Source organism: Ceratotherium simum, chromosome 14 (assembly GCF_057802395.1).
Source record: "Ceratotherium simum simum isolate JZ-2026a chromosome 14, ASM5780239v1, whole genome shotgun sequence".
Lineage (NCBI taxonomy): Eukaryota > Metazoa > Chordata > Mammalia > Perissodactyla > Rhinocerotidae > Ceratotherium > Ceratotherium simum.
Genome location: NC_141913.1, coordinates 50,332,788 through 50,359,006, shown reverse-complemented (window position 1 = coordinate 50,359,006; position 26,219 = coordinate 50,332,788). Strand labels below are relative to the sequence as shown.

Here is a 26,219-nt window from a genome sequence, read left to right as displayed (position 1 = left end):
AAGTAAATTTACTTTTGTTTAACTGAAACAAAATCCTATAGGATGATGTAAATATTTTCTCATGTAGGGTTGCTAATCTGAATGGAACATAGACAAGAAAGTGAATTCGCTTTTTTCTTAATTTATATTTAGTCTGAACTTTTAGATTTAAAAAGGTGTTTATGGTTTCATTTAATTTTAATCTATAGCTAAAGATATTCATAATTTAGGGAAGTAAGTTGCAGAGTATAATTACTCTTAGAATAAATAATAGATAGATGATCTTTCCTAACGAGAAATACTCATAAAACTATTTTCATAGGTAATCAATAGATTGTGTAAGTGGCGATGTTTTGTTATACTTAACAGCAGTTACATGTCACCTGAGAACAGGCTGCTTAGCAGTTTGTAGTTGAGCACTTTTCTATATACTGGAAAATTGGAAAAGCTTTTGATAAAAGACAACCAGAAAGTTTTGCCAGTAAGCTATAGTAAAAGAAATCTTTTGTGGACTCTTAATTGCAATAATTGCAGTGGCTTTTGAATGTATTGTATTCAAAAACTAAATCATTTAAATAGCTTTGTTAAAGTACAAAAATTATAAATAGGTCTATTTAGAAGCCAAATAGAAAATTTGGCAAATCTCAGAAAAGTATTGCAAATCGACAAGAGGACATTTTCTCTCTCTTCTCCGTCGTCCTCTTCTCTTTCCTCCTCTCCCCTCCCTTCCCTTACCCCTTCTGTTTATCTATCCATCCATCCATCTGTCTATCTTCAGTTAAAGTTAAGTGTATTTTCTGTCTGTGGTTGAGGAGAGCATTAGATCACTGTTTCTTTTGGTTAAAAGGAGAAATAGTAGATCAATTCCATTGAACGAGTACTTTTGATACTCCAGAGTCAGTGTATTCAAACATTACATCTCCTTTATGTAATGTTGGGTGCTTTTCCAAGTATTCTGATGTTCATTATGTCATTAGATCGTCATACTAACCTGTCCGAAGTAGTTTGGGCAGATGGTATTATTTTCATTTCACAATGAGGAAGCAGAAATAGAAGAGTTAAGTGACTTACCCTAGGTTATGTAGGAACCCACCCCAGGTTCCTGACTACTCCCTAACAACTCCTTCCTCTTCACACTGTTTCAAAAAGGTTTTTAATATATAAAACTTTTCCAGACAGTTTTACAATATATTTCTTTAATATCATTATTTCATGTTGTCTTCTCAATTTGATGGAATAGTCCTCCTTAATTTAGAGATGACATAATTTTTTGTAGGTGCCATCGTTATAGAGCGACCAAATGTGAAATGGAGTGATGTTGCTGGTCTTGAAGGAGCCAAAGAAGCCCTTAAAGAGGCTGTGATATTGCCTATTAAGTTTCCTCATCTTTTTACAGGTGAGACAACTTTTAAATAATGTTTTTTGATGATTTTTAAAAAACACATTGATGACTGAGGTAAAGCATTGTGAATTCTTGTCACCATATCATGAGTTATCACCTTAAATTCTCTTATGAGGCAGTGATATGCCTTTGCACAAAGGTATTTATTACATATACATATTTGTAGTGTATATATTGCAGAGTAACCTGAATGTCAACCAGTAGGGCATAGAGTAAATCATCGACATGCACTGAACTGCTGTGCACTCATTAAAATATAGTGTACATCTATGTTAAGAAATTTACGTCTACATTATAATTGACATGGAAAAATGTCCATATATATAAGGAAGATCAAAAAGCAAGTTATAGAGGCTGGTGCCATGGCGTAGAGGTTAAGTGCGCGCGCTCCACTGCTGGCGGCCCGGTTTCAGATCCCAGGCGTGCACCGACGCACCGCTTGTCAGGCCATGCTGTGGCAGCGTGCCACATAAAATGGAGGCAGATCGGCACGGATGTTAGCTCAGGGCCAGTATTCCTCAGTAAAAAGAGGAGGATTGGCATGGATGTTAGCTCAGGGCTGATCTTCCTCACAAAAAAAAAAAAAGTATAGTATGATTCCGTGTTTGTTAAATAAATGTGTGTGCTGAGAGGTAAGTGTAGACACATTGACATTAAAATGTTAGTGTATGCCTAGGATATCAGATTATGAGTGATTTTTACTTTTGACTTTCATCTGAATTTTTTGCGAAGGACATATGCTAGTTTTATAAGAGTATTTCTATTTTTTAAAAAGAGTAGAATTAGTTAACAGATGAGTCTCAGATGAAGTGTATATCCTCCAGTAGTGGAAGGACAGCTCATTATCACTGTGAAGAGAATATTGCTAACCCACTATCTGGATGTAGTTGAAGTCATAGCTCCAACAGTAAGTGATTTGTCTGTGCGGAACCATTCCTTCACATTGTCCTTTGTGTGACTCATAGCTTGTGTTTGTGATGTGACTATACTCGCAGTCTAACAGTGAAACAAAGGTTTGTCCTTTTAAAAACAAGCTAGTTTGTGTAGAGAGCAAATCTGTGATGTTGGCCTCAAACTGAACAGGTCCAGACAGTGATGTATAGAGCAGTGATGAAAAGCAAAGAACCCATGGACCACACATTGTCCCCCTATCTTCAAGGTATGACTTCGAGCCTAACTTCAGAAATATGAAACTGGTAATATTAAAGTTGACATCATAATCCTGTAAAGGTACAAATACGGTTGAACCCCTTTTATGTTATGTTACTTATACCAGTGTTTCCCAAACATGATTCATGTGTGTATCATCTTCATGGATTTTTCCATGTACATGTACCATTATTTTTAAAATATTTGTCTTTAAATCACTAACTTTTAGAGCAAACTTTGTATTAAAGTATAGCGTAAGTATACAGAAACATGCAGGAAGCTGTAAGTGTTCAGCTTCATAAATTGTCACAAAGTAAATACGCCTATATAATCATCAACCAGATCAAAAATATTACCAGTAACACAGAAATCCCTTTCTGCCTCTTTCCTCCCCAGAAGTAATCATTCTCCTGACTTTTAACACCATAGATGGTTTTGCTCTTTTTCAACTTTTAAATTCTCACTTATTTTTACTTAGTAACTTTATTTTGAAAGACTGCTTTGTGTCTACTATAAATAGAAAAATTAGTATTTCTCTAATACATATTAAACAACTTATTTAAATAAAAAGTATTTGTGTACCACCTAAAAGCACTTCAGCCACCAATGGCATATGTACCACACTTAAAGGAACGCTGACTTACAATTACAGACATTTAAAATAAGAAAATAGAATTCAAGTAAAAGTTGAGGCTTTCATAACAATAAATATAACAGTATTTAGTTTTGTCATTAGTTGTCTGCATATCATTCTTCTGCAGATACCATGTACCAATCCACAGTTTGTACCTAGCAAGTTTTTAAGTCTATATTTGATATTTAATTGCCAAGTGTAGCCCAGCCTAGTTTATTGTAGCCAGCATTATAATTTCTCAGTAGCTAAATTGAGATACAAAGAGTTGATTTGTTCACTTGTTATATTTTGGCAAAACTAGGATTTAAGGTAGAGTCCCTTATCATTACCCAGCCATTTGAATGAGAATATGCTACACGTAATAATAACCTGTGAACTTGTGCTTCCTTGTGGAATTGAGAATTGAATAGAACTTCGCAAGGGGTCATCCAAACTGCGTTAGTTTCACTCCTCCAAAAGTCATAAATATTTAAAAGGAAATATTTCCAGCTGCCCTTCCCCTGTGGATATAGTTTCTCCTACAAGATTGTGATATCGAGCAGTGCCCACAGTGGGTGATCAGGAAGTGCCTTTTAACTGAACTCTTTTCCCTCCACTAAGAAGGGAGGGCAGAGATCCCTTTGTATTCATAGTTCTCTGTCTTCCCATAGTGGTTTTGGTATGCATTGGTTGAATGGATGAGTGAGCAAGCAAATGAACTTTCTCTTAGAGGGACTGTGTCTGTATAAACACAATTTTGACAAAGTCGTCTCTAGAAAAAGCAAATAAAATACTTTTAAGATATATTTACTATAGATAGATTTATTTTGAAATTTTTTTTATTCTATTGATTGCTTTAGAGTGAAAACCTCTTCACAGAATTCTTCAGTACCAGTGATGTCTCTGGTAACTGAAGTTAAGAGTTTTGAAATTCTCATGTTATTTTTCTAATGCAATTTTTAGGCAAGAGAACACCTTGGAGGGGAATCCTGTTATTTGGGCCGCCTGGAACAGGAAAGTCCTATTTAGCCAAAGCTGTAGCAACAGAAGCAAACAACTCAACTTTTTTTTCAATATCTTCCTCGGACCTTGTCTCTAAGTGGCTAGGTGAAAGTGAAAAGTAAGTTGATTTTGTTAGTTTTTCTTTGCCTGGTAATCACTGTATCAGTCTATAAAGTAATGGGTTACTTACATCGTTAATAGACATTCAGAGAAGTGACATAGTGTAGGTATTTGTTTCTCTGTAAAATCAGTCCCTAATTTGGGATTTATTTTGTAGGGAAAATATAACATATATGTACAGTTTAATAAATCATGAAGTGAACAATCCAATTGTAGCATTCTTATTTTCAGGACCAAAACATGATTGGGGGACTGGCCCAGTGGCGTAGCGGTTAAGTTCGCACGCTCTGCTTCAGCAGCCTGGGGTTCGCTGGTTCAGATCCTGGGCACAGACTTACACCGCTCATCAAGCCATGCTGAGGTGGCATCCCACGTAAAACAACTAGAAGGACCTACAACTGGATATACAACTATGTACTGGGGCTTTGGGGAGAAAAAAGAAAAAGAGGAAGATTGGCAACGGATGTTAGCTCAGGGCCAATCTTCCTCAAAAAAAAAAAAAACGAACATGATTAGGCTTTTTAATCTGTAGAGTTCCTAGAATATTGGTATATTCTTTTAGTCTTTCCGTCGTCATGTGTCATTTACTATTTTTTTAGAAACTGAAAGCTTTTATTTATTTTTAGGCTAGTTAAGAACTTATTCCAACTTGCCAGAGAGAATAAACCTTCCATTATCTTCATTGATGAAATTGATTCTCTGTGTGGTTCAAGAAGTGAAAATGAAAGTGAAGCTGCACGTAGAATTAAGACAGAGTTCCTAGTTCAAATGCAAGGTAGTATTACTGATTTTAAAATAATTTCTATTTATTATATAACCATTATTATAACAATAATGGAAAAAAATTCAAGCAGAATTTCTCCATTCCAGCAGACCATGTATTTCATTATGCCATGTTTCATTCTGATTGTCTTCTGTATACATACGTAACTTTTAACCAGCTGTAACCATCTTGTAGGACTCACTGGTATAAATAGTAAAGAGATTCATATATTCACTTACAACATACCAGGAACAATATCACTAAAAGGACTGTGTAGACCTCAAATGAAATCTTTCCAGAGATATTTTGAAAAGAATATTAATAGTATATATGTCCACAGTCTAGGAGATTTGATTCTTGGGAATATTTGCACTATATTTCAGTAATATGATATTTGATTAAATACAGTTTTTTTCAGAGAGAAACTCAAGATGAGCCACTTCAGTGTTAAAGTACCACATTCTTAATAGAACATACAAATGGACTTTAAAGAACACTAAAATGACAAATTATTTTAAATATTACCTATTTTGATGCAGGCGTTGGTGTGGACAATGATGGAATTTTGGTTCTGGGAGCTACAAATATACCTTGGGTTCTGGATTCTGCCATTAGAAGAAGGTATGATGATACAGTGTATATCTTATTTCTAACTACAGATGTAGCAAGTGAGTAATAATTCTCTTTTTGTCTAGTGAGGAGGCATTCTGATAACTTCCCAGACTTTTTTTTTTAATATGCCCTGACCCTGGTACCCACCCTGCCTTGGGGGGCATTTGTTTCTTTGTTTGCCTGCTATACTGAAGATATGAGGTTTCCACATACTGGAGTCTTTCACATTGGAAATTACATTACTTAAATCTTATCTTTAGTTCCGAGTAAGCTTAGTGGGCACTGATGCTTCAGAAATTTACAAACATAGTTTGATATTTCATATAAAATTTGAACACAGTGACAATTATATAAGTTAAAGTATGATAACCAAGATATATTTTCAGTTAAAAATTTTACGTCTGTAATTTTTAAATTGAATATGAACTTGAGCTACAGGAAAGATGTAGAGACTCATCACTTATTAGCACTCGTTAGCACTTCACTTTTTGTCACTTGTGTCCCATTCACTTGATGATTTGCCAGGATGCTAGGTTACCATGCAGTACCAAGAAAGGAAATGTGCTAGTTATTTTTGAAAAATGGCCTAATTCTGAACTCACCTCTAGAGATAATAGAAACTTTTAAAATTCTTAAAAATTTTTAAAATTACCTGGAGGAAAAAAACATCTTGGCAGACCATTTAAATTGTGCCTCATTGCTTCCTTCCTTTCTCCAAATACTGAAATTCTAAGAAGGCAAGCAAAATTATTGTAATAAAACATAGTGTTTATTTATTATATAGTAGAATTATTTGTTCTGAATGTACTCTATTAGTGGACATTTTTTGTAATAAATGTAGGGTCATTCTATAAGATTTTGAGTAACTTTACTATTTTGAATTTGAGACTTACTTTGTTATCTCCTATTTCGTATTGTTAATCATATTAATCCCTTGATTAGGAGTTCAGAGTATAATTCTGTGGGAAACTGTAATCCTGTAAGACGTGTCATGTTGTGAATTCCAGACATTTAACACTATGGCCCAAATAACCAAAATTCATGTGAGAAAGCCTAAACCACTCCAAGCTGGTTCCCTGGCTATTTTGGTTTTATCTGTTTATTGTTAACATGTTCTAGATATTTTCCCTTTATTTAACCTAAATATATATGTTTAACCTGACACATAAGGGCCCGTTTAACTTGTTCAAATTAACTTTGTATAAATGAGAATATTTAAGTATCTTGTTTCTTCTTGAAAATATCCTAATTTTCAGTTGAAATATATATATAGTAATATTCTTGATTTAATTTTTCTTTCATTTTAAGATTTGAGAAACGAATTTATATTCCTTTGCCTGAGGCCCATGCCCGAGCAGCAATGTTTAAACTGCACTTGGGGACCACTCAGAACAGTCTAACAGAAGCAGACTTCCGAGACCTAGGGAGGAAAACCGATGGTTATTCAGGGGCAGACATAAGTATCATTGTGCGTGATGCACTTATGCAGCCTGTTAGAAAAGTGCAGTCAGCTACTCATTTTAAAAAGGTAAGGAATTTTTTTCTATCCTTTCATATATTTTTAAAATCAAGTTTCAAGGCCATCATTGATTTGTCTTCAAAGAATCTTAGGAAGATTTCAATTCTGTATAATAAATAAGTCGATTTACAGATTAGACATATTTCCATTTCATTGAAAATAAGTTCTCCCACAGAGTTTGTTTACACGAATAGCCATTATTAAAAGTCCTAAAGTATTTTAAAATTTTCTATGCAATGACCTTTTTGAAGTACTTACTATTTTGATGTAAGTATAGAAACTTAAATATATAGTTGCCTATAATGTAACTACTATAATGTAATTAACAAAGTAAAATTAATAATAGCTAGTATTGTTTAAATATTCACATGCCTGGCACTGTGTCATATCCTTTATCTTACTATTGCATTTGGTCCTCACAAAAACTACAAGGTGTGCATATAGCCATTTGTTGATGGTTAATCTGAAACTTAGATATTATCATGATTAAACTGGGACTTGGATGGTAACACAGTTTACCAAGGTACAGCTAGAGAAGGGCAGAGGTGTGATGTTTCTCCAGGTGAGGTGTACTTCAGAATCTGAAGTCTCGACCATTTGCTCTTTTGTCCCTCCCTTGCATTTTTTGTCTACATGAATGAGTTGAGCATATATGGTTGAGATCATGTTTTGTAAAAAGACTGTGGTCTTGAGGTGTCCAATTTAAGTCACAGTGGAGTAGGTAATTGGGACCAATCCACTTGCTGAGGACAGCAGTCTCCAATATTACTCATGAACATAGATGTGAAAATCCTGAAAAACTATTAGCAAACTTAATCCAGCAATATATGACAAGACTAATGTATCATGATTAAGTTATGTATGTATGTCTATTATATACCACAAAATAAATTTTTTTTAAAAAATGATGAGCTTGTGGGCCGGCCCCGTGGCTTAGTGGTTAAGTGTGCGTGCTCCGCTGCTGGCGGCCCAGATTCGGATCGTGGGCGCGCACCGACGCACCACTTCTCCGGCCATGCTGCTGAGGCCGCGTCCCACATACAGCAACTAGAAGGATGTGCAGCTATGACATACAACTATCCACTGGGGCTTTGGGGTAAAAATAAATAAATAAATAAAATTATAAAAAAAAAAAAATGATGAGCTTGAATTAAAACCTGATTTTGAAGCCCAGCTCCACAATTTACTTATTATATCTCCTTGAGCAAATTATATTATCTGTTTAATACTCATTTTTATCATCTCTAAGGATAATAATAATACTTTGAAGTGATCTTCTGAGAATGAAGTAATATTCATAAAACACTTGTCATGGTACCTGAATAGCCCAGTGAATATTACTCAGCTCCCCTTTTTCAGTCATTTCATTACTGAGAGAAATATGGGCTCAGGATCAAGTTTATGCCCAGCCATTGTATTTTCTCTTAAATTCTCTTTGCCATATAGAAACTAGAGATTCTTAGGAACTCAGTCCTTTCCTGCCCAGAACTTTTCATTCATTCTCTATATTACTACCGGAGACAGCTTCAATGACCCTGCAGCCAAGTCCTTGTTAGGAATAAAAGTGAAGCAACCAAATTGGTTTTAACATCAGGCCTCTTGTATCACCAACTATATGAGATCTCTCTAGGGCTCTATCCTTTACTCCATTTTTCAATTTACAAGAACAAGTTTGCCTGTTTATTTTATTTATCAAATGTCTAAAGTACTAATCTGGGCCCAGAGGAAGTCAGAAAATACAACAGTCAAAACACACAAAAATCCCTGCAGCTGAAATATTTGTGAGGAAAGACAGACAATAAAATACACATAAGTAAAGTGAGAATGTTTATTTCTCCACACCTGCCCCAATCCTGAGACAGTATTTAAGATTAATCATCGTAAAACAAATATTCAAACAAATCCAATTTGATACATGTGTGTTATTTACTATCTAAATATTTACATGTGACTCTGTGTCACAAAGGTTCTTTTTCTGGATGTTATTAAAACTTTATTTCAAATAAGTTATGAATCTTAAAATGGCACTGAAGTTACATTTAGCATTTAATTTTGTACTTAAATTTGAAGAAGGAGTTTTTGTTGAGAGAGACAGATTCAGTAATTTCACAGTAATAAGCCTTCCAAATGTCACAGAAGTTTCTCAGCTATGGAAATTAGAGACATAAGAGAATTTTTGAGTGTGTCTATTTTTGGTCTCTGGGGTTATTACTACCACTTAATAAGCATTAGAGAAAAAAAGAGAAATCTTAGCCACAGGTAACTATTTCTTTTTTTATTTTAACTCATTTCCTCCCTGTGATCATATAAGTAATTTATTGTAGGAAATTTCAAAGTGTAGAAAAGCATCAAGAAAAAAATTAAAATCAAGCAAAATCTGTTCCATCACCCAGAGATAACCACTTTTTGTTGTATATTTCTTCTATTTATTTTCAGAAGTAAACATTTTTAACAAAACATAAAATAGCACATTTTCAAATTTCCTAATAATGGCCTAAATATTAATGTTTATTTAATTTGTTCAAATAAATATTTCACTTGACTATTTATTCCAGGTTAGCGGACCTTCACGAGCTGATCCTAACAAGATAGTAGATGATCTGCTAACGCCCTGTTCTCCAGGTGACATTGGTGCCATTGAAATGACATGGATGGATGTGCCTGGGGATAAACTTTTGGAGCCAGTTGTTTCCATGGTTTGACATTTTGTTCGCTTTTAAGAAAAATTTTGAAATGTTATACTTTGTGATTTGTCAGACAAAGATAAAAATTTTCAGTTATTTAAGATTGGCTGGAAGATGTTAGTATGATCAGGCAAGTTTGTTTAATACTAACTACTTAAAAAGTTGTAAAGATTAATTGAACTTAAAATATAAAAAATAATTATCTTTAAAATGTTTTCTTGGGCTTTGAGGACAATTTAAGTGAATAAGCTGTTTCTCAAAAACATAGGCTTATGACCTTATAAGTCTTACAGCTGGGATATTATCACCAAAATACTGATATATATTGCATAAATTATTGTCAAGACTTAACTAAAGGGGCCAGCCCGGTGGCGCAAGTGGTTAAGTGTGCGAGCTCCGCTGCAGCAGCCTGGGGTTCGCCGGTTCGGATCCCGGGCATGCACCAACACACGGCTTGGCAGGCCATGTTGTGGTGGCGTCCCATATAAAAGTGGAGGAAGATGGGCACGGATGTTAGCCCAGGGCCAGTCTTCCTCAGCAAAAAAAAAAAAAAAAAGGAGGATTGGTGGATGTTAGCACAGGGCTGATCTCCTCACCAAAAAAAAAAAAAAAAAAAAGACTTAACTAAAAACTAGGATTGGTGAAAAATTTTTTCCCTGAATCTCAGGATTTGTAAAATATCCAGAAACCCTAATCCGTGTATCATAGTATTCATAATGGTGTTTTTCTGTTTTACTTCTCAAGGCTTCATAGAAAGTTTAAATAATGTAGTCCTTAAAAAAAAAATTGTGAAACAAAATTTTTATTATAAAACATTACATTTATTATTTTGGAGAAATTAAAATAATGCATAGGACTTTATTATTTTGTAAGGCATATTATTTTTAGGGAACTTACTGTGATTGAAAAGGTACATTTATTATATTTATGTTTTCTTTTTTTTTTTTTTTTTTTTGTGAGGGAGATCAGCCCTGAGCTAACATCCATGCCAATCCTCCTATTTTTGCTGAGGGAGATCGGCTCTGAGCTAACATCTATCGCCAATCCTCCTCCTTTTTTTCCCCTTTTCTCCCCAAAGCCCCAGTAGATAGTTGTATGTCATAGTTGCACATCCCTCTAGTTGCTGTATGTGGGACGCGGCCTCAGCATGGCTGGACAGGCAGTGTGTTGGTGCGTGCCCGGGATCCAAACCTGGGCCGCTGGTAGCGGAGCGCTCGCACTTAACTGCTAAGCCACGGGGCTGGCCCCATTTATGTTTTCTTATTGATGAACAGTCAGTCTTTAAAATCTTTTGCTTCAGGGGCCGGTCTGGTGGCACAAGCGGTTAAGTGCGCGTGCTCTGCTGCTGGCGGCCGGTGTTCGGATCCCGGCCGCGCACCGACGCACCGCTTGGCAAGCCATGCTGTGGTGGCGTCCCATATAAAGTGGAGGAAGATGGGCACAGATGTTAGCCTATGGCCAGTCTTCCTCAGCAAAAAGAGGAGGATTGGCAGATGTAGCTCAGGGCCTATCTTCCTCAAAAAAAAAAAAAAAAAATTAAAATCTTTTGCTTCAGTTACAGACTTTGAAAGAGCTTTATGTTAGAATTAACAATAACTTCCAGAGGAGAAACTTTTACATGATACGTAGACATAGATATATAAACATAAATGTACATGTATATGTATGTAAGCATATGTGTGTGTGCATAAAGATATACATAGATATATTTATGTGTTAATTAACCATAATATTCATATGAGAAATTATTCAGATACTTTTTTTTGTTTCAGTCCTTGATTTATTTTTTAAAATTTTGGTTTTTGATCATTTTTCTTACTGTTTTACAAGAGACATAGCCTAGAAGTTAATTTTTTAATGAATCCCTGATATTATTACCATTTTGATCTTAATTTTAACTGATAGTTAAAAATTCTGATTAGTTGTTTTGATTGAATGGTATTCTGTTTCACATAAGTGTAAGTGAATGACTGTATTCCTTTTGAAGAGCAGTTGGAAAACTGCTCTCTTGGTAAGGCCAGAAAAGATGCCAGGGACATATTTTGGAGAGCCTTGATCCTCGGACTAAGACTATACTTCTGATGGGTAATGAGGAGCCACTGAAGGTTGTGATCAGGAAAGGGCAAGCAATTGGAACTTTCTGTGCAAAGGAGTAACGTGGTCAAAGATGACCTTTACAGGAATAAGAGAGTTTATTGTTAGTAGCTTATGGCGCTCTGCAAATATTCAGGTTTAACCTTAGGTGACAGTTAGTAGTAATAATGATGATAATGCAGTGATTCTTACTTGATTAAATCTATTACTAATGCTCCCCTCTTCTTTTCCCTGACAGTCGGATATGTTACGGTCACTGTCTAGCACAAAGCCCACAGTCAATGAACAGGACTTGTTGAAATTAAAGAAGTTTACAGAAGATTTTGGCCAAGAAGGCTAAACCAAAGACAACGAGGAAGACATTTACCGTGTGTATTCTTTCTTTCATAGGTATTTTTGCCTTTCTTGGCTGGCATTCAGATTATTTCCAGTCAAACTCTTACCACAGGGAATCATAGATGTCACTCAGCATTCCTTCGAGTTTTTTATGTACTTTTGCTCTATTACCAATTAAATGTTCCTGTTAACAAAAATTATAAAATAATGGATTATAAAGAAATGAGTGATAAATGAACGGCAAAAAATAGAAATTACTCAGTAAAAAGGGATTAAAATTGAGAGACAAATATTTACAATTGTTACAAATAGTAGTCTTTGCAAAGAGCATATATCTTTTTTTCTTTTACTAAAATGAAATAGGCTTATTTCATATTCTGAAAAAAATTCTTAAGCATCATTCTCATCAATGTAAAATTTATTTGCTTTATTAAAAAATTTAAAATGATAGCATCTTTACTCTCAGGGATGGGCAATAAAACAGCAAAGAGCACTGTGATTGGGCTTGAAAGGTTTTCAATTGTGTTCTAGCCAAGGCTTTTATCGATTTTTGATAGGTTGACATTTTCTCTGTGTAGATTTAAGTAATTTCTTTAAAAGCCACAAGTTTTTATATTTAACTAAATAATACCCTTTCACTGTGCAATCTCAAGAGAAAGACTTCCTAAATTATGCATTGTCTTTATCTTGAAGAAGAAAATTGTCTATTTCAGTGTCTTTTTGTAGCAAGATTGACCAAAACAGGTGGTAAATAAACATCTACTTTTTAAATAACTCTGTCATGAAATACTGTAATGGGAACCTTTGTTAAAAGGAATGGCCTCCCTTTGGATTATGGGAAGTTTCTTGTGTGTGATGTGGTGGGGGTGGTGTGTGTACATATATATATAAATTTTTTTTAATATAGAATAGCAAGGGTCTTGTCTCTTACCTTTTAAGTTCAGGGAACAGTTTGTCCTGGCCACATATATGTTCTCAGTGTAATGCTTCATGAAGCTTTAGAAAGGAGGTGATGTCTCATTAAATAATAAAATACAAACATGATATGTTATTTTAATATCTTCAAATAAATAATCTGAGGGTGTATGTTATACACTTGAGCATCAACACTAAGTTGTGCCTTGTACATTTGCATAGGCTATACATGCAAAGGATTATTAAGTTAGCTAGAACGAGGTAGATTCCTTAATTACTGTAAAGTTCTGCCTTGCAAATGCTATAGAATAATTTGCATTTTAAAGTATATTTGCACATTTTACATATTACACTATATGGTTGCCTTTGGGTTTTCTGTACAGATTGTTTTTGTTGATATTAAGTGGAAATCGTAGGCTTGAAATATGCTGTTCTTGTGTGAAGTAAATTGATATAACCTACTACTGACTGTATTCTGTGTTAGTTTTTTTGTTTTGGGATCTTCTGTATAGCAGAAAATATTATCTAAATTGAATAGATACAAAGAAATCATTAAAAGTTATTAAGAACGTTTACATGAAAATTCTATTTTTCAACAACTTTTATGTGAGGGTTGGAAGTTAACTTGGCAGACCAATACTGAATTCTTTGTGGATGTCTTATAATTTACATAATTTATCAGCCTCAGAATTATATAGTGTTGCTGTTAATTAAATCACTAGAATTAACATGATTATATTATTGTAATTATATAATAGTTGAAATCCAGAATTTTTTGTGAATCCAGAATTTGTTTTGAGGAAGGGTTTTACTTAAATTGATCAGTGACCACATAGTATATGAGTGTAGTGTTGATGATAAGTGGATACTTTATCACGCTTAATTCATATATGTGCTTTGAGAACTGTGTCTCAGTATCCACATCACTTCTAGTCATAGCTTCATTTTCTACATTTTTTGTGTCTAATAATTTTAGACTTATTCTAGAATGGTATTGTGTAGGCCATTTCCATGTGTTTTTTATGGACAGGTAAATACTCAGAGGAAACAACATTCAGGCTCTGTTTCTCTGGACCTTGACCATTATGAAATTTTGGGGAGATGTTTTCTGAGCCAACAAGTAAACCCTACTTGAGCATCTAGTTCAGTGAGCTATACTGTAGCTGTTTAAGAACATTTTTTGTCTCAGCCTGAAAACTCTATAGGGACCTTAATTATAAAGTATTTCAATACAAAATTGACTTTTGAGTTCACTATCATCTATGTACAGAAAAACAGAATGATTATATTTGATTGTTAATGTGGAATACCACTTAGCCACTTGCCACTTGCATAGTTAAGAAATTGGGGCATACCTCCCTCACATTGCTGTCATAAATGTTGCTTGACACTGTTGCAAATGAAGCAACATGGAGTGCCCAGCGTGGACACTGATGTTATCTCAACTTTGTGAGCTCTCAGATGCTGTGTGCTTTCCTCCCTCCGCACCTTCATTTATGTCATTCTGTTACTCTAATACAGTGTCCTTTCTTCTCTCTGCTACTGGAAATCCCATTATTTCCATTAATACCTAGCTCATGAGCCATATAATCTCTTCCAGGGAGAATTCCTAAACTTTCCCCATCCTACCTTTGGATTTGTTTAGCACTAAGTTGCTACTACTGTCTTAAGATTTTTCTCCAAGTTTCAAGCTCATTCTGTTAATCTTGTTTAGATCGTTTAGATTGTGAGCTCTTCAAAGAGTTACATTTTCCCTTGCAGTTAGCATAGTGCTAGACACTATTTATTAGGCAGTAATGAAGGCTTGAAAAAATAAGGGAGTTACATCCTTATTTTTATCTACTTCCTGGATCTGTGGCTTTGTTCTTGCTGGTCTAGGGAAGTTGTGATAAATTTCAGTCTTGGTTATTGGGGACTAAAATCAGAGGTGTGCCAGAGCCGGCTCACACTGGCTCACAAGAACCAATTGTGCACCTCTTCTCACCTGAGAGTTAAGTGACCTTATATTGGTAGCTTGAAATCTGCCACGGTGGGAGCAGTTACACTACAGAAATCAGCAAGTTTCAGTGAACATGGTGCCGTGCAAAGCAAGGACTGTCTGTAGTTTAAAATTGAAAAGTTAATAATATTGCTGCATTGACAGAAATAAAGGAAAAAAGGTATAATATCTTTATAGAGTCATAAAAAGCATTTGATAAAATCCAGCACCCATTTATGATTTTTTTTTTTAAAAAAAAACTTCACCAACTAGGAATAGAATGGAGCTTCTTGACTTAATGAAGAGCATCTACCAAAAACAAAAGAAGTAAAGCAAACACCATACTTAATTATTGAAGTGAATTATTGAAAACTTGACTCCCCAGAGATCAGGAAAAAGACAAAGATGCCTGCTATCACCACTGCTTTTCAACTTTGTGCAGGAGATCCCAGCCAGTGCAAGAAAGATAAGTAAAAAGTTTAGGGATTAAGAAGGAAGAAACAAAATTGTCATTCTCAGATGACATGATTGTGTATGTAAAAAATCCAAATTAATATAAACTTAGAATCTGAAATTAACGTTATAGGATATAAAGTTAATAAATAAAAATTATTGTATTTGTATATTCTGGCAACAGTTGCAGATTGAAATTATGAAAACGATACCAATTATATTAGCATCAGAAAGCATCAAATACCTCAAAATAAATCTGAAAGATGTGTAACGCCTCCACGTAGAAGTAGAAAACTATGAAACATTACCAAAAGAAACTAAAGTAGACCTGAATAAGTAGAGAGATGGGCCCTATTCCTGAGTTGGAAGACTCACTCTATCAAAAACATCAATTCTAGCCAAATTGATTCTAGATTTAATGCATTCCCAAATCCACATCGGGGTGAGATAGATAGATAGGTAATCTCCAGAAACAAAAATAGATGCTTAATAAATTATTGATTGAAAAAAATATTTTATAGTTTGAACGCTTTTTGTAACAGTGTATTAGCTGTGTCTTTCTGTCCATTCATCCGGATATCTGTACATATACATTGAAAGATATCAGGAATTATTTTCACATTATGTTAATTATGTTGTTTGTGGGTAGTGAGATCTGGATTGATTTTTTTACTTTACGTCTTTCATCTCCTTCAGATATATTTTCAGATGTCACCCTTTTAGTAAGACCTGGTCATCCTATTTAAAATTGCAATCCCTCCTGATGCTCGTTGTACCCATTCCCTGCTTTATTTTTCTCTGTGGCACTTATCATCCTCTAACATACTATATAATTTACTATTTTTCTTGTTTGTAATTACTCCTACTAACATGTATGTTCCATGAGAGCTGGGATTTTCTTATCTTTTTTTTTTTCTCTGCCATTATCTCCAGTATCCAGAACAGTGCCTGGTGCCTTATGGGTGCTCAATAAATATTTTTTGAGTGAATGAATCTTCCTATTTTTTCTAAGTTTGAATACTTTACTATGAGCCTGTATAATTTCTGCCCCCTCCCCCCCGCCCAATTTTTACTTGAAAAAAAGAAGAAAATTAGGAGTGAAAACAAGCACACCAAGAAATTAGCAGTGGCTAAATCTGGGTGATTGATAGAAATATGGATGCTTGTTAATTTTTTCTTTGTTTTTATCTTTAGATATTTTAATTTCCCAAAATTAAATTTTAAAAAATTTTTAAGGAAGAATGACAGTCACAGCTGATTGCAGGAACTTGTCTCCTCTTCTGGAACCCCATGAAATAACAGAAAAGGTTTTAAGAAGAGAGAGAGAGAAAACCAGAACAGCAAAGATATTCATCAGACAAATGTACAGTCATGGCGTCACTTAATGACAGGGGTTTTCTGAGAAATGCATCATTAGGCTATTTCATCCTTGTGCCCAAACATCATAAAGTGCACTTACACAAACCTAGATGGTATAGCCTCTTACACACCTAGGCCATATGGTACTAATCTTATGGGACTACCATCGTATATGCGGTCTGTCGTTGACCAAAACATTATGCGGTGCATGACTGTACCTTGGAGGAGTGCTGTTCAGCCAAATGCCTCCCTGGTTTAGGGAATGCCCCTAGCCTCCCATTACAAGAACCAAAGTGGGGAGATTCTATTTTTCTTCATCGCTTGGCAGCCATCACCTGGGCCCTTCACTAGCCTTGGCTTGTGCTGCTACCCAGGTCCTTCAATCTTGAACACCTCAAAGATGGCAGAACATTAAAAACAGGATCGTAACAGCATCAACAGCATCTAACTGGATGAGAATCTGGTAGCTCATGGTGAGACAACTAATTACATTGTCTATGGTTGCATGGAATAAAGTGCCCAGTGAGGACAAGACATTGGGGAACTACTTTGTGGCTGCTGTAGAAGAAAATGAAGGTGTGAAAACTTTAAGGGCTTCTAGTTGGGGTCAAGGCAGGGTTGGAAACCCGGGGATCTCCAGTGATTATACCAAAAAACATTGCTTGCATCCACAGTACTAAAGTAATAAAGAGTGAAACTCAGTATTTGATCCTGTAGGTTGCTAAATTATGTCGGTTGAATTCACAGATTCACCAAGTTTTTATGTGAAGATAAGGAAATTTAGTAGGCAAAGAGCAGGATCCATAGTATTGAAATGTGTATATTTGTGAGAATTTGAAGGATTCTGAGTATCAGGAAATATCTGGAGGACTATGTGTGGGAATGGATTATGTTGGTGATCAGCCAAGAAAAGGAGAGTCTGATTTCAGATGTGATGGAATTTATCAATATGGGTTCAGCCAACAGAGACTCTGAGTTTAGTATTGTGATTTGAGCTACTGAGAGTGGTTTTGTTTGTTTGACTGATAGAAGAAACTGAACTCAACAGTCGACCCCCTCTGAACTCTAACAACATATAATGTGAAAGAAAGAACCCAACATCTTTAGGAAATAGAAGTGCTGGAGTGGATTTATCACGTGAGGACCATTCACAAGACCAGAACGTTCCTGGAGAAGATCCAGAACTCAGTCCCTTAACCAGGGCTTTGATGGGTGAAAGGAATGCATTCCAAAGTGTTTTACTGGCTCTTGGATTTAATTGGAGCTAGAAAGAACCTTTGGTTGCAGAAGCCAAGTCGTGGCAATTTGCCAGCACAATTCAAGTGGACTTGGTCACCACATTAGGGCTAGTGTGATAATCAGAATGGTCTTTCCCACAGAGATCTTAAGCAATAATTCAGTGATGATAGGGTCCCTAGGACCAGAATAAATGGCAGCTCAGCTCACTGAAGTGTACTTCATTAGCTTAACCAAAAACAGAGGCCTGACTATCATAAGAGGGCACTTCACTCAATTTCCAGACCACAATCAGGTCATCGAATCTGTACCACTTGAAAGAGGTGGAGACTCAGCATTGGTGAGGAAGGCTCCTGCAGTAACATCACAAGTACATCCTGTGGTCTTCCTTTCAGCCTTCCCCAGAGGGTCTGAGGCTCCTTATTAAGGCTGCTATGAAATAGAGAAAGGAGATGCTCAGGCTTTGGGGGATTATTGGACACTGTCTCTGAGCTAATATTCTTCACTGGAGACTCAAGAAAGTCATCACGGTGCACTGTTCAAGAGGGGATTTGTGGGAGCAAGCGATAAATGGAGTGGAGTTTTGACCAAAGTCTGCACCACAACAGGCCCAGTGGAACTCGCAACAAGTATCCTCAGCGATGGTCAGAGTCACCATGGCAGTTCCCTGGTGCGTAGAATAAAGGTTAACAGAAAAAGAAGGGCCAGAGAGAAGCCCCTGGAAATTCCACCTCGTACAAATAAAGAAAAGCAATATTTACAACACTAGGAGAAATCACAAATTCTTGCCACCATCAAGGACATGACAGACATGGGTGTAGCATTATCTACCAGGGGCCCATTTAACAATTTGGGATGGACAGTGCAAAAAATAAGTAAATTTTAGGGAATACCAGAGTGTACATACTTTATATGTTCTTCTGTTTGCCTAATATTTTATAATAAAAAGATATATCTGAGATAATTGAGAATTGAAAGGGATGTGGAAGAAAGGATACAGACGTTATATATGCTTAATCTTACAGAACAGGTAGTAACGCCAGGCTTCAAAAGTTGATGGAGCAAGAAAAAGGTTTAAAAATATTAGAGTTTCAAAAGTAACCAATAAAAGAATTCTAAATGGTGATATTGACTGTCAAAAATTGGGAGGGACAGGGGCTGGCCCCATGTCGTAGTTGTTAATTTTGGCACGTTCCGCTTCAGAGGCCTGGGTTCTCGGGTTCAGATCCCAGGCATGGACCTACACCACTCGTCAGCCATGCTGTGGCAGTGACCTACATATAAAGTAGAGGAAGATTGGCAGAGATGTTAGCTCAGGGCTAATCGTACCCAGCAAAAAAAAAAAAAAAAAAAAAATGAGAGGGACAAATGAGGAGTTAATGTAAGTGAGCCCAAGTCTCATCTATTAAAATAGGAAACAGAATAATGTCTAAGGTCAATAAATCGAGATACAGTATAATGAGCAGACGCAGAGATAACTCCGAAAAATGACTTCAGTTCTGTATTGCTGCATCGTAAGTCATTCCAAAACTTCATGTTTAAAACACTAATTATTTTCTCTCTTGGTTTCTGTTAGTCGGGAGCTCATGAGGGCTTGGCTGGGTGGTGCTGGCTAGGAGCCTCTTGCGCAGTTGTGGTCAGACAGTGGCTGGTGCTGGAACAGCAGAGAGCTGAAGTATCTGGGGGCAGTGGGACATCTCCCTCCCTGGAGTCTCAGGGCCTCTCCCCGTGGCCTCTCTGCGTGGAGTCATTTGGGCTTCCACACAGCGTGGCAGCCTCAGGGCAGTCAGACTGAAGGCTCCAGGAGTAAGTGTTCCAGGGAACAAAGCAGAAGCCATATCGCCTTCCATGACAGCCTCAGAAGTCACAGTGTCACTTCTGCGGTACTCTGTTGGTTGAAACAGTCACAAAAGCCCTCCTGTTTCAAGGGGAGAGGGCACAGATCCCACCTGTTGCTGGGAGGCATATCAAGGTCACGTTGTAAGAAGAGCATTTGAGTTGGAAGATACCGTGGCTGTTTTTCAAAAATAAAAGCTGCCACAAGAACCAAACCTAAAAAATTGAAAGTGATTACCCCTGGTGGAGTCGGGAACTGCTGATTTATATTATTGGCCACGATATTGTTTATTTTTATAACCACATGCAGTTATTCTTTTGATTAAAAAACAAAATGAAAATTAAAACACCACAATCACCAAAAGACAAAACAATTGCAGGATTAAAAAAATTATAAGGTATTATCTATGCTGTGTAAAATATATACATGAAGAAAAAACTGAATGTAGAAGTATGGCAGAAATCTAGTTTCATTGAGAACCTTATGTGTGCTTGGCTCTGAGCCTCTTGTGTCCCTGCCCTCAAGAAATTTACAGTCCAGTTAGAAGGAAAGACAAATGAATCAACAATTATTGTGCAACACTTTGAGTTCAATAACAGATATGCATAGGGTCCATGTAACTGTCGGCGAGAAACATCTAAAGAAGACTAGAAAAAAAAGCAGAGAGGGAGAACCTCATTTGCCATCCATGGGGTAAATATTACATCAACTTTTTGTTCTGAAGCTAATAATTTATGGGAAAGATTAAGCATTTGCCCTTCATTTTTAAGAGAAACAGTGGTTTATACCTAGTTGATAAGGGAAAGTTGGCGCTCTGAACAGAAGAATGCCCTCTAATAAATGCAGAGAGAACAATAGAATTGAAACTGCCCTGTGGCAACCCCAATGAAATAATTGATCCAGGCAAGGATCGTCAATGGATGCTAAAACTATTGAGTGAAAGACAGAATATTTACATGGAATCTGTTTCCTGCATAAAAAAAAAAAAAAACACTCAAAATCATAGTGGCTTAAAACACCCTTTATCATTTCTCATGAGAGGGATCGCCTCTGCTCCACATGGTGTTGACTAGGACCGCTTGACCAGGGCTGAAGAATCCAAGATGCCTTCACTCACGTGTCTGGTACCTCCAGCTGGGCTGGCTGGGCCTCTCTCCTTCGGGTAGTCCAGTCTTATCATTCAGTAGTCCAGCCTGAGTTTCTTTACTTGGTGGCTTAATCCCAAGAGGGCTGGGAGGCATAAGGTAACATTGTAAGAAGAGCATTTGAGTTGGAAGCTTAACCTCTTAAGGCCAGGCCCAGAAATAAGGAAATATCGCTTCCACCAGATTATATTGGTCAAACCAAGTTATAAGGCCAGTCCCGATTCAAAGGGTGAAAAATAGATTCACCTACGTCCTGTCCCTTCTGGACCAGACAGCTCTTTGACAATTTTTCTGTTACTTTAGGGGATGTTGAAATTATGGGCACTCACTGGTGGCAAGTCTAAATTTCAGTACACAAACTCCAGTAGGCAAAAAGTATCATATTTCTACATTATCATTAAATCAAAATCATATTTCTACATCATCATTAAATCAAATCGAAATCTGCTGTGCTGTGCTGTCAGCAAAATCACTGTGAGTCTTTATTAGACCTCTTCCTCAAAGGATTGTGCTCAAGTACAAAAGGCTTCTACAGCGCTCAGGACAGGAGATAAATCTCTATCTAATTCATCAAGTCTGTCCTTTACATTGTTCAAGTCCATACACGGCCCTCGGCTCCCTGCTTCCATACCAGGATGAGCATCTTTCCAGGAACCAGAAACCACAGGGCCATCCTGTCTGAGGCTTGGCCACTGGGGGAGTGGGTGGCTCTGACCCTCAGACCTCGTGAGGTGAGAAATCTGTCCCCATTCCCGCCTGTAGCCTACGAAATCTCTCCTCTTTTATCCTGTTGCTCTCAAAGGTATGTAGCTTAATCTCTTCAGTGACATGAGACATTAGGACTTGTTGGTAGGGGGAGCCAGAAGAAAGGAAAATATTTTACAGGCGATTATGCTTTTGCTTGTTGACACAATGCAAGGGAAGCCTGCTACCTTCACACACAGGAGAAGAGACAATGCAGAGAGGAAAACCTAGTATCTTAATAACCCTGCCACGTATTATGAGGTCATCCCAAGAAGATGTCATGAGGAAAGTCTGGAGCAGTTATCTCTCTCTGAGGGATAGAATTGTTACTAATTTAATTTTTTTCTTTATTTTCTTATTTTATGAAGTAAGCGTCTCTTATTTTTTTGTTGTGTTAAAATATACATAACATAAAATTTACCCTTTTTTTCTAAGTTTACAATTCAGTGGCATTAAGTACATTCACAATGTTGTGGAACCATCACCACTATCCATTTCCAGAACTTTCATCAACCCAAACAGAAACTCTCCACCCATTAAATAATAACTTCCCATTCTCCCCTTCCTCCTGCCCCTGGTAATCACTATTCTACTTTCTTTCTCTATGAATTTGCGTATTCTAGGAATCTTATATAAATGGAATCATACAATATTTGCCCTTTTTTATCTGGCTTATTTCACTATGTTGTGACATGTATCAGAACTTCATTTTTTTCAAGCCGAATATATTCAATTGTATGTATATAGCACATTTTGTTTATCCATTCATCTGTTAATGGACATTGAATGGTTTCCACCTTTTGGCTATTGTGAATAATGCTGCTATGAACATGGGTGTGCAAGGATTTCTTTGAATCTCTGCTTTCAGTCCTTTTGGGTATACACCTAGGCATGGAACTGCTGGATCATATGGTAAGTCTGTGTTTAATTTTCTGAGAAACCACCAAATCGTTTCCCACAGTGAAGGCACCACTTTACATTCCAACCAACAATGCACAACGGTTCCAATTTCTCCACATCCTCACCAGCACTTGTTATTGCCAAGTTTTGTTTTGTTTTTTGTTTGTTTTTTATGATAACCATCCTAACGGATGTGAAGTATACTTGTTATTTTTAAAAATCAGAAAAAATCTTGTAATCAACAACTTATAGAGACTGAGAATGAGGTGATAGCCTGTTTCAGACTGATGGCAGCAGGGCTGTAACCCCATTAAAACGTCTGTTATTCATTCAGTTGGTCATGCTAAGACAATCTTTACAACAATTTTGATGTTTTTTCTTCACTGATTTTTTTGCATTAATTTTTATTTTTTTTAAATACTGTCTTAAGATGTTATTTATCTTCATTACTGAGTTTTTGGGCATCTCCTTAAACTTTGTGCCTGAGTCAAGTGCATCAGTGGCTTCACCTTCGTCTTGTCCCGCAATGTTTATAGACTGGAAGCAAAGCTGGAATTATCAGAAATAACGTCAAATTTAGTTGTCAAGGGCTTTCCTTCGTTAAACCTATCAAATTAATAGCCACACATATTTTACACTACAGCTTTTGAGAAAAAAGCTCCTGCTGATGTGCAGGACAGGAGGACTAGTCTAGTCATTCCACGAGTAGCAACAAAGAGTCATTATTTGGGATGATTCTTAGCTTATACCAAAAGTAAGCTTTTTTGTAGTCGGGTCTAAAATCTAATCAGGTTTATTTTACCTTTTGTATAATGCAAATGCTAGAATTTGAGGAAAGTACAAATTATATCTGGGTTTCACAACACCTGAAAAGGGAAGTTGTCAGGGTGAGGGTTGGGTGATACGTGTTGTTACAAGTTGGGTTCCCCAGAAGCCAACAAGAGGTGGAGTTTGGGGGGCAAGATGTTTATTACAGATCAACACCTGTGAACAGAGGGAGGAGGAGGCAGAACTGGGCAGAAGAGCAAGTCAAAACTAATATAGAGAGTTCCTGTATAATCTTTGCAAACTTCCCCTAGGGTTAACTTCTTATATAACCATGGTACAATTATCAAGCCAAGAAACTAACCTTGGCACAATACCACTAACTAAACTACAACTTTATTTTAATTTCACCAAGTTTTCCACTAATGTCCTTTTTCTGTTCCAGGATCCAGTCTAGGATCCCACACTGCATTTAGTCATCATGTCTCCTTAGGCTCCTTCAATCTATGATGTTCCCGCAGTCTTTCCTGTTTTTCACAACCTTGACACTCGTGAAGAGTTTTGGCCAGGTACTTTGTACAATGTCCCTCAATTTAGGTTTGTCTGATGTCTTCTCTTGATTAGACCAAGGTTGTGGATTTGGGGGAAGAAAAGCACATAGACGATGGGCCCTACTCATTGTATCAGATGGGAGGACTTGACACCAACATGTCTTATGCTTTGTGATGTTGATCAACCTTGGTCATGTGATTAAGATGATGTCTGGCAGGTTTCTCCACTGTAAAGTTACTATTTTCCTTTCCACACTCTGTTCTTTAGAAGCCAGTTACAAGTCCAGCCTTAGGGGAAAGGGAAAGAAATTAAGCTATACCTCCTGGAGGGAGAGTATCAAAGAATTTGTAGGGATATGTTAAAATCACACAGTATTTAATAAATATTTGGGCAAGATGCACTGAGGCTATGCATTATCCTATTTCTCCTTAAATTTTTACCCTCTTGTTTTAACATGTGTTGGTCGCTCTTTCCTGAAGCAGCAATTATTACTCGGTGTCCTAATGGTGATTTTCAATTCCCCTCATTCCTGCTACATTTATTAATTGGAATTCTTCTGTATATAAGAATTGCCCTTTCTCTCTCGTTTTCAAGACTGTTTCTTTCTCATTTTGTTTTTAATTTAGAGGTTTACGTGATAAGCTGAACTAGGGAAGTAAAATCTGTATTATTATTTTTAACCTTAATTTATGAAGTATTACAAATTTAGCTAGATTTTTTTTGTAAAAAAACAAAAAATTATTCCTGAATGTGGCAAATAGTGCCTAATGATGATGATGGACTGATTATGAAGAAATGAATACCAAAATATTTGTACTCATTTTATTTGAAATATGATTCAGTTTTGAAGTCATAATTGATGGTGAAGTCCTAAAACAGTAGTGGGTCATTATTAAGGAGATGTACTGACTCATGAAACAATGAAACCACCAAAACTTAAGTGGAATTTACATAAACCATAAAGAAAGAAGTTCAAAACCAAAGGAATTATTTGAAAGAAGATTAAATCATAAAGCCAAGAGAGGCACATGTGAACATCTGGGCTTTGCAGATTTTTTATAAAGTAGCAAGCCTGTTTGCTAAGACTAGAAACCCCTACACAATTGCTGAGACATTGTCACCGACTAACTGCCTCAAAGGAGGTTTCAGAATCACTTAACTGCTTTTCAAAATGGTTCTTTTTTTAGTTATGTTAAGAGCTGCAATTACCAACCGGTCCAAACCCCACCACCAGTGACCCCTGCACAGATGGGCCAAGAAGTGTCCCAGGGTTCATTTTAATATTAAGATCTCCACCCCAGGAGGAGCTTAGGCCTTATTACCATAACACGCCACGTATGTGGAAGCATATTTTCCAACTGCGCCTGCGTGAGCTCATACCCACCTCTGCATGTGATGAGGAAAATTCCCTTTTGAATATTCATTCCCCATCTGAAATAAAACGTCCCTGCTTTCCTCCCTCAGGCAGCCGTGGCTTTGGAAATAATTCCCCATGGGATCCTTATTTGCTGTAAATAAATTTTGCTTTGTGTGACAACTACTTCTGGTGAAGGCCGTGATTCTAACTCACGAAGAAGTGGACCCACTTTGGTTCGGTAACAACATCAGTGAAGGACTGCATCAAAGATGTTTGCTTGGAAATGTTAGTTGAATCTGCATCAAAGAAGGCAGCTAAAAGACTACTTTCCAATGAACCACAACTTAACAATTCAGGAACAGAATACCAATTCATAGAACAAGGAAAGCCAGCTAAGTACTTTTATTGCAACTTGATGGATGCACAGATATTGGTAACACGGCAATTCTTTTAATATATATGCAATTTTAACATGATGATATGAAGGAAAAATTCTTTATTTCCAGTCTCATTGCTGACACACACGACTAGCTCTGAGCTTTACAAAACTGTGAAGGATTCCTTTGTCAACACATAGCTTGTTGTTAAATTTTATGCAGGAATGTGCTCTAATAGGGCAGCTGCAATGTCTGGAAAGCATCCTGGAGTTACTTTGATTAAGGAGCTTGTGCCAGAATGTAAATAAATGCATTGCTCCCTTCTTAC

General features: G+C 36.5%; 1 protein-coding gene across 1 annotated transcript in view; it reads left to right on the top strand.

Annotated features, from left to right (window-relative positions):
- Positions 1-13,761, top strand: part of VPS4B (vacuolar protein sorting 4 homolog B) — a 28,359-nt gene extending 14,598 nt beyond the window's left edge. The window contains exons 5-11 of the mRNA XM_004422604.3: positions 1,256-1,375; positions 4,107-4,263; positions 4,892-5,040; positions 5,568-5,649; positions 6,949-7,168; positions 9,715-9,855; positions 12,176-13,761. Coding sequence (XP_004422661.1) covers positions 1,256-1,375; positions 4,107-4,263; positions 4,892-5,040; positions 5,568-5,649; positions 6,949-7,168; positions 9,715-9,855; positions 12,176-12,277 — 971 coding nt within the window. The 3' untranslated portion in view covers positions 12,278-13,761. The remainder of the gene's footprint in view (positions 1-1,255; positions 1,376-4,106; positions 4,264-4,891; positions 5,041-5,567; positions 5,650-6,948; positions 7,169-9,714; positions 9,856-12,175) is intronic.
- Positions 13,762-26,219: the final 12,458 nt, after the last annotated feature.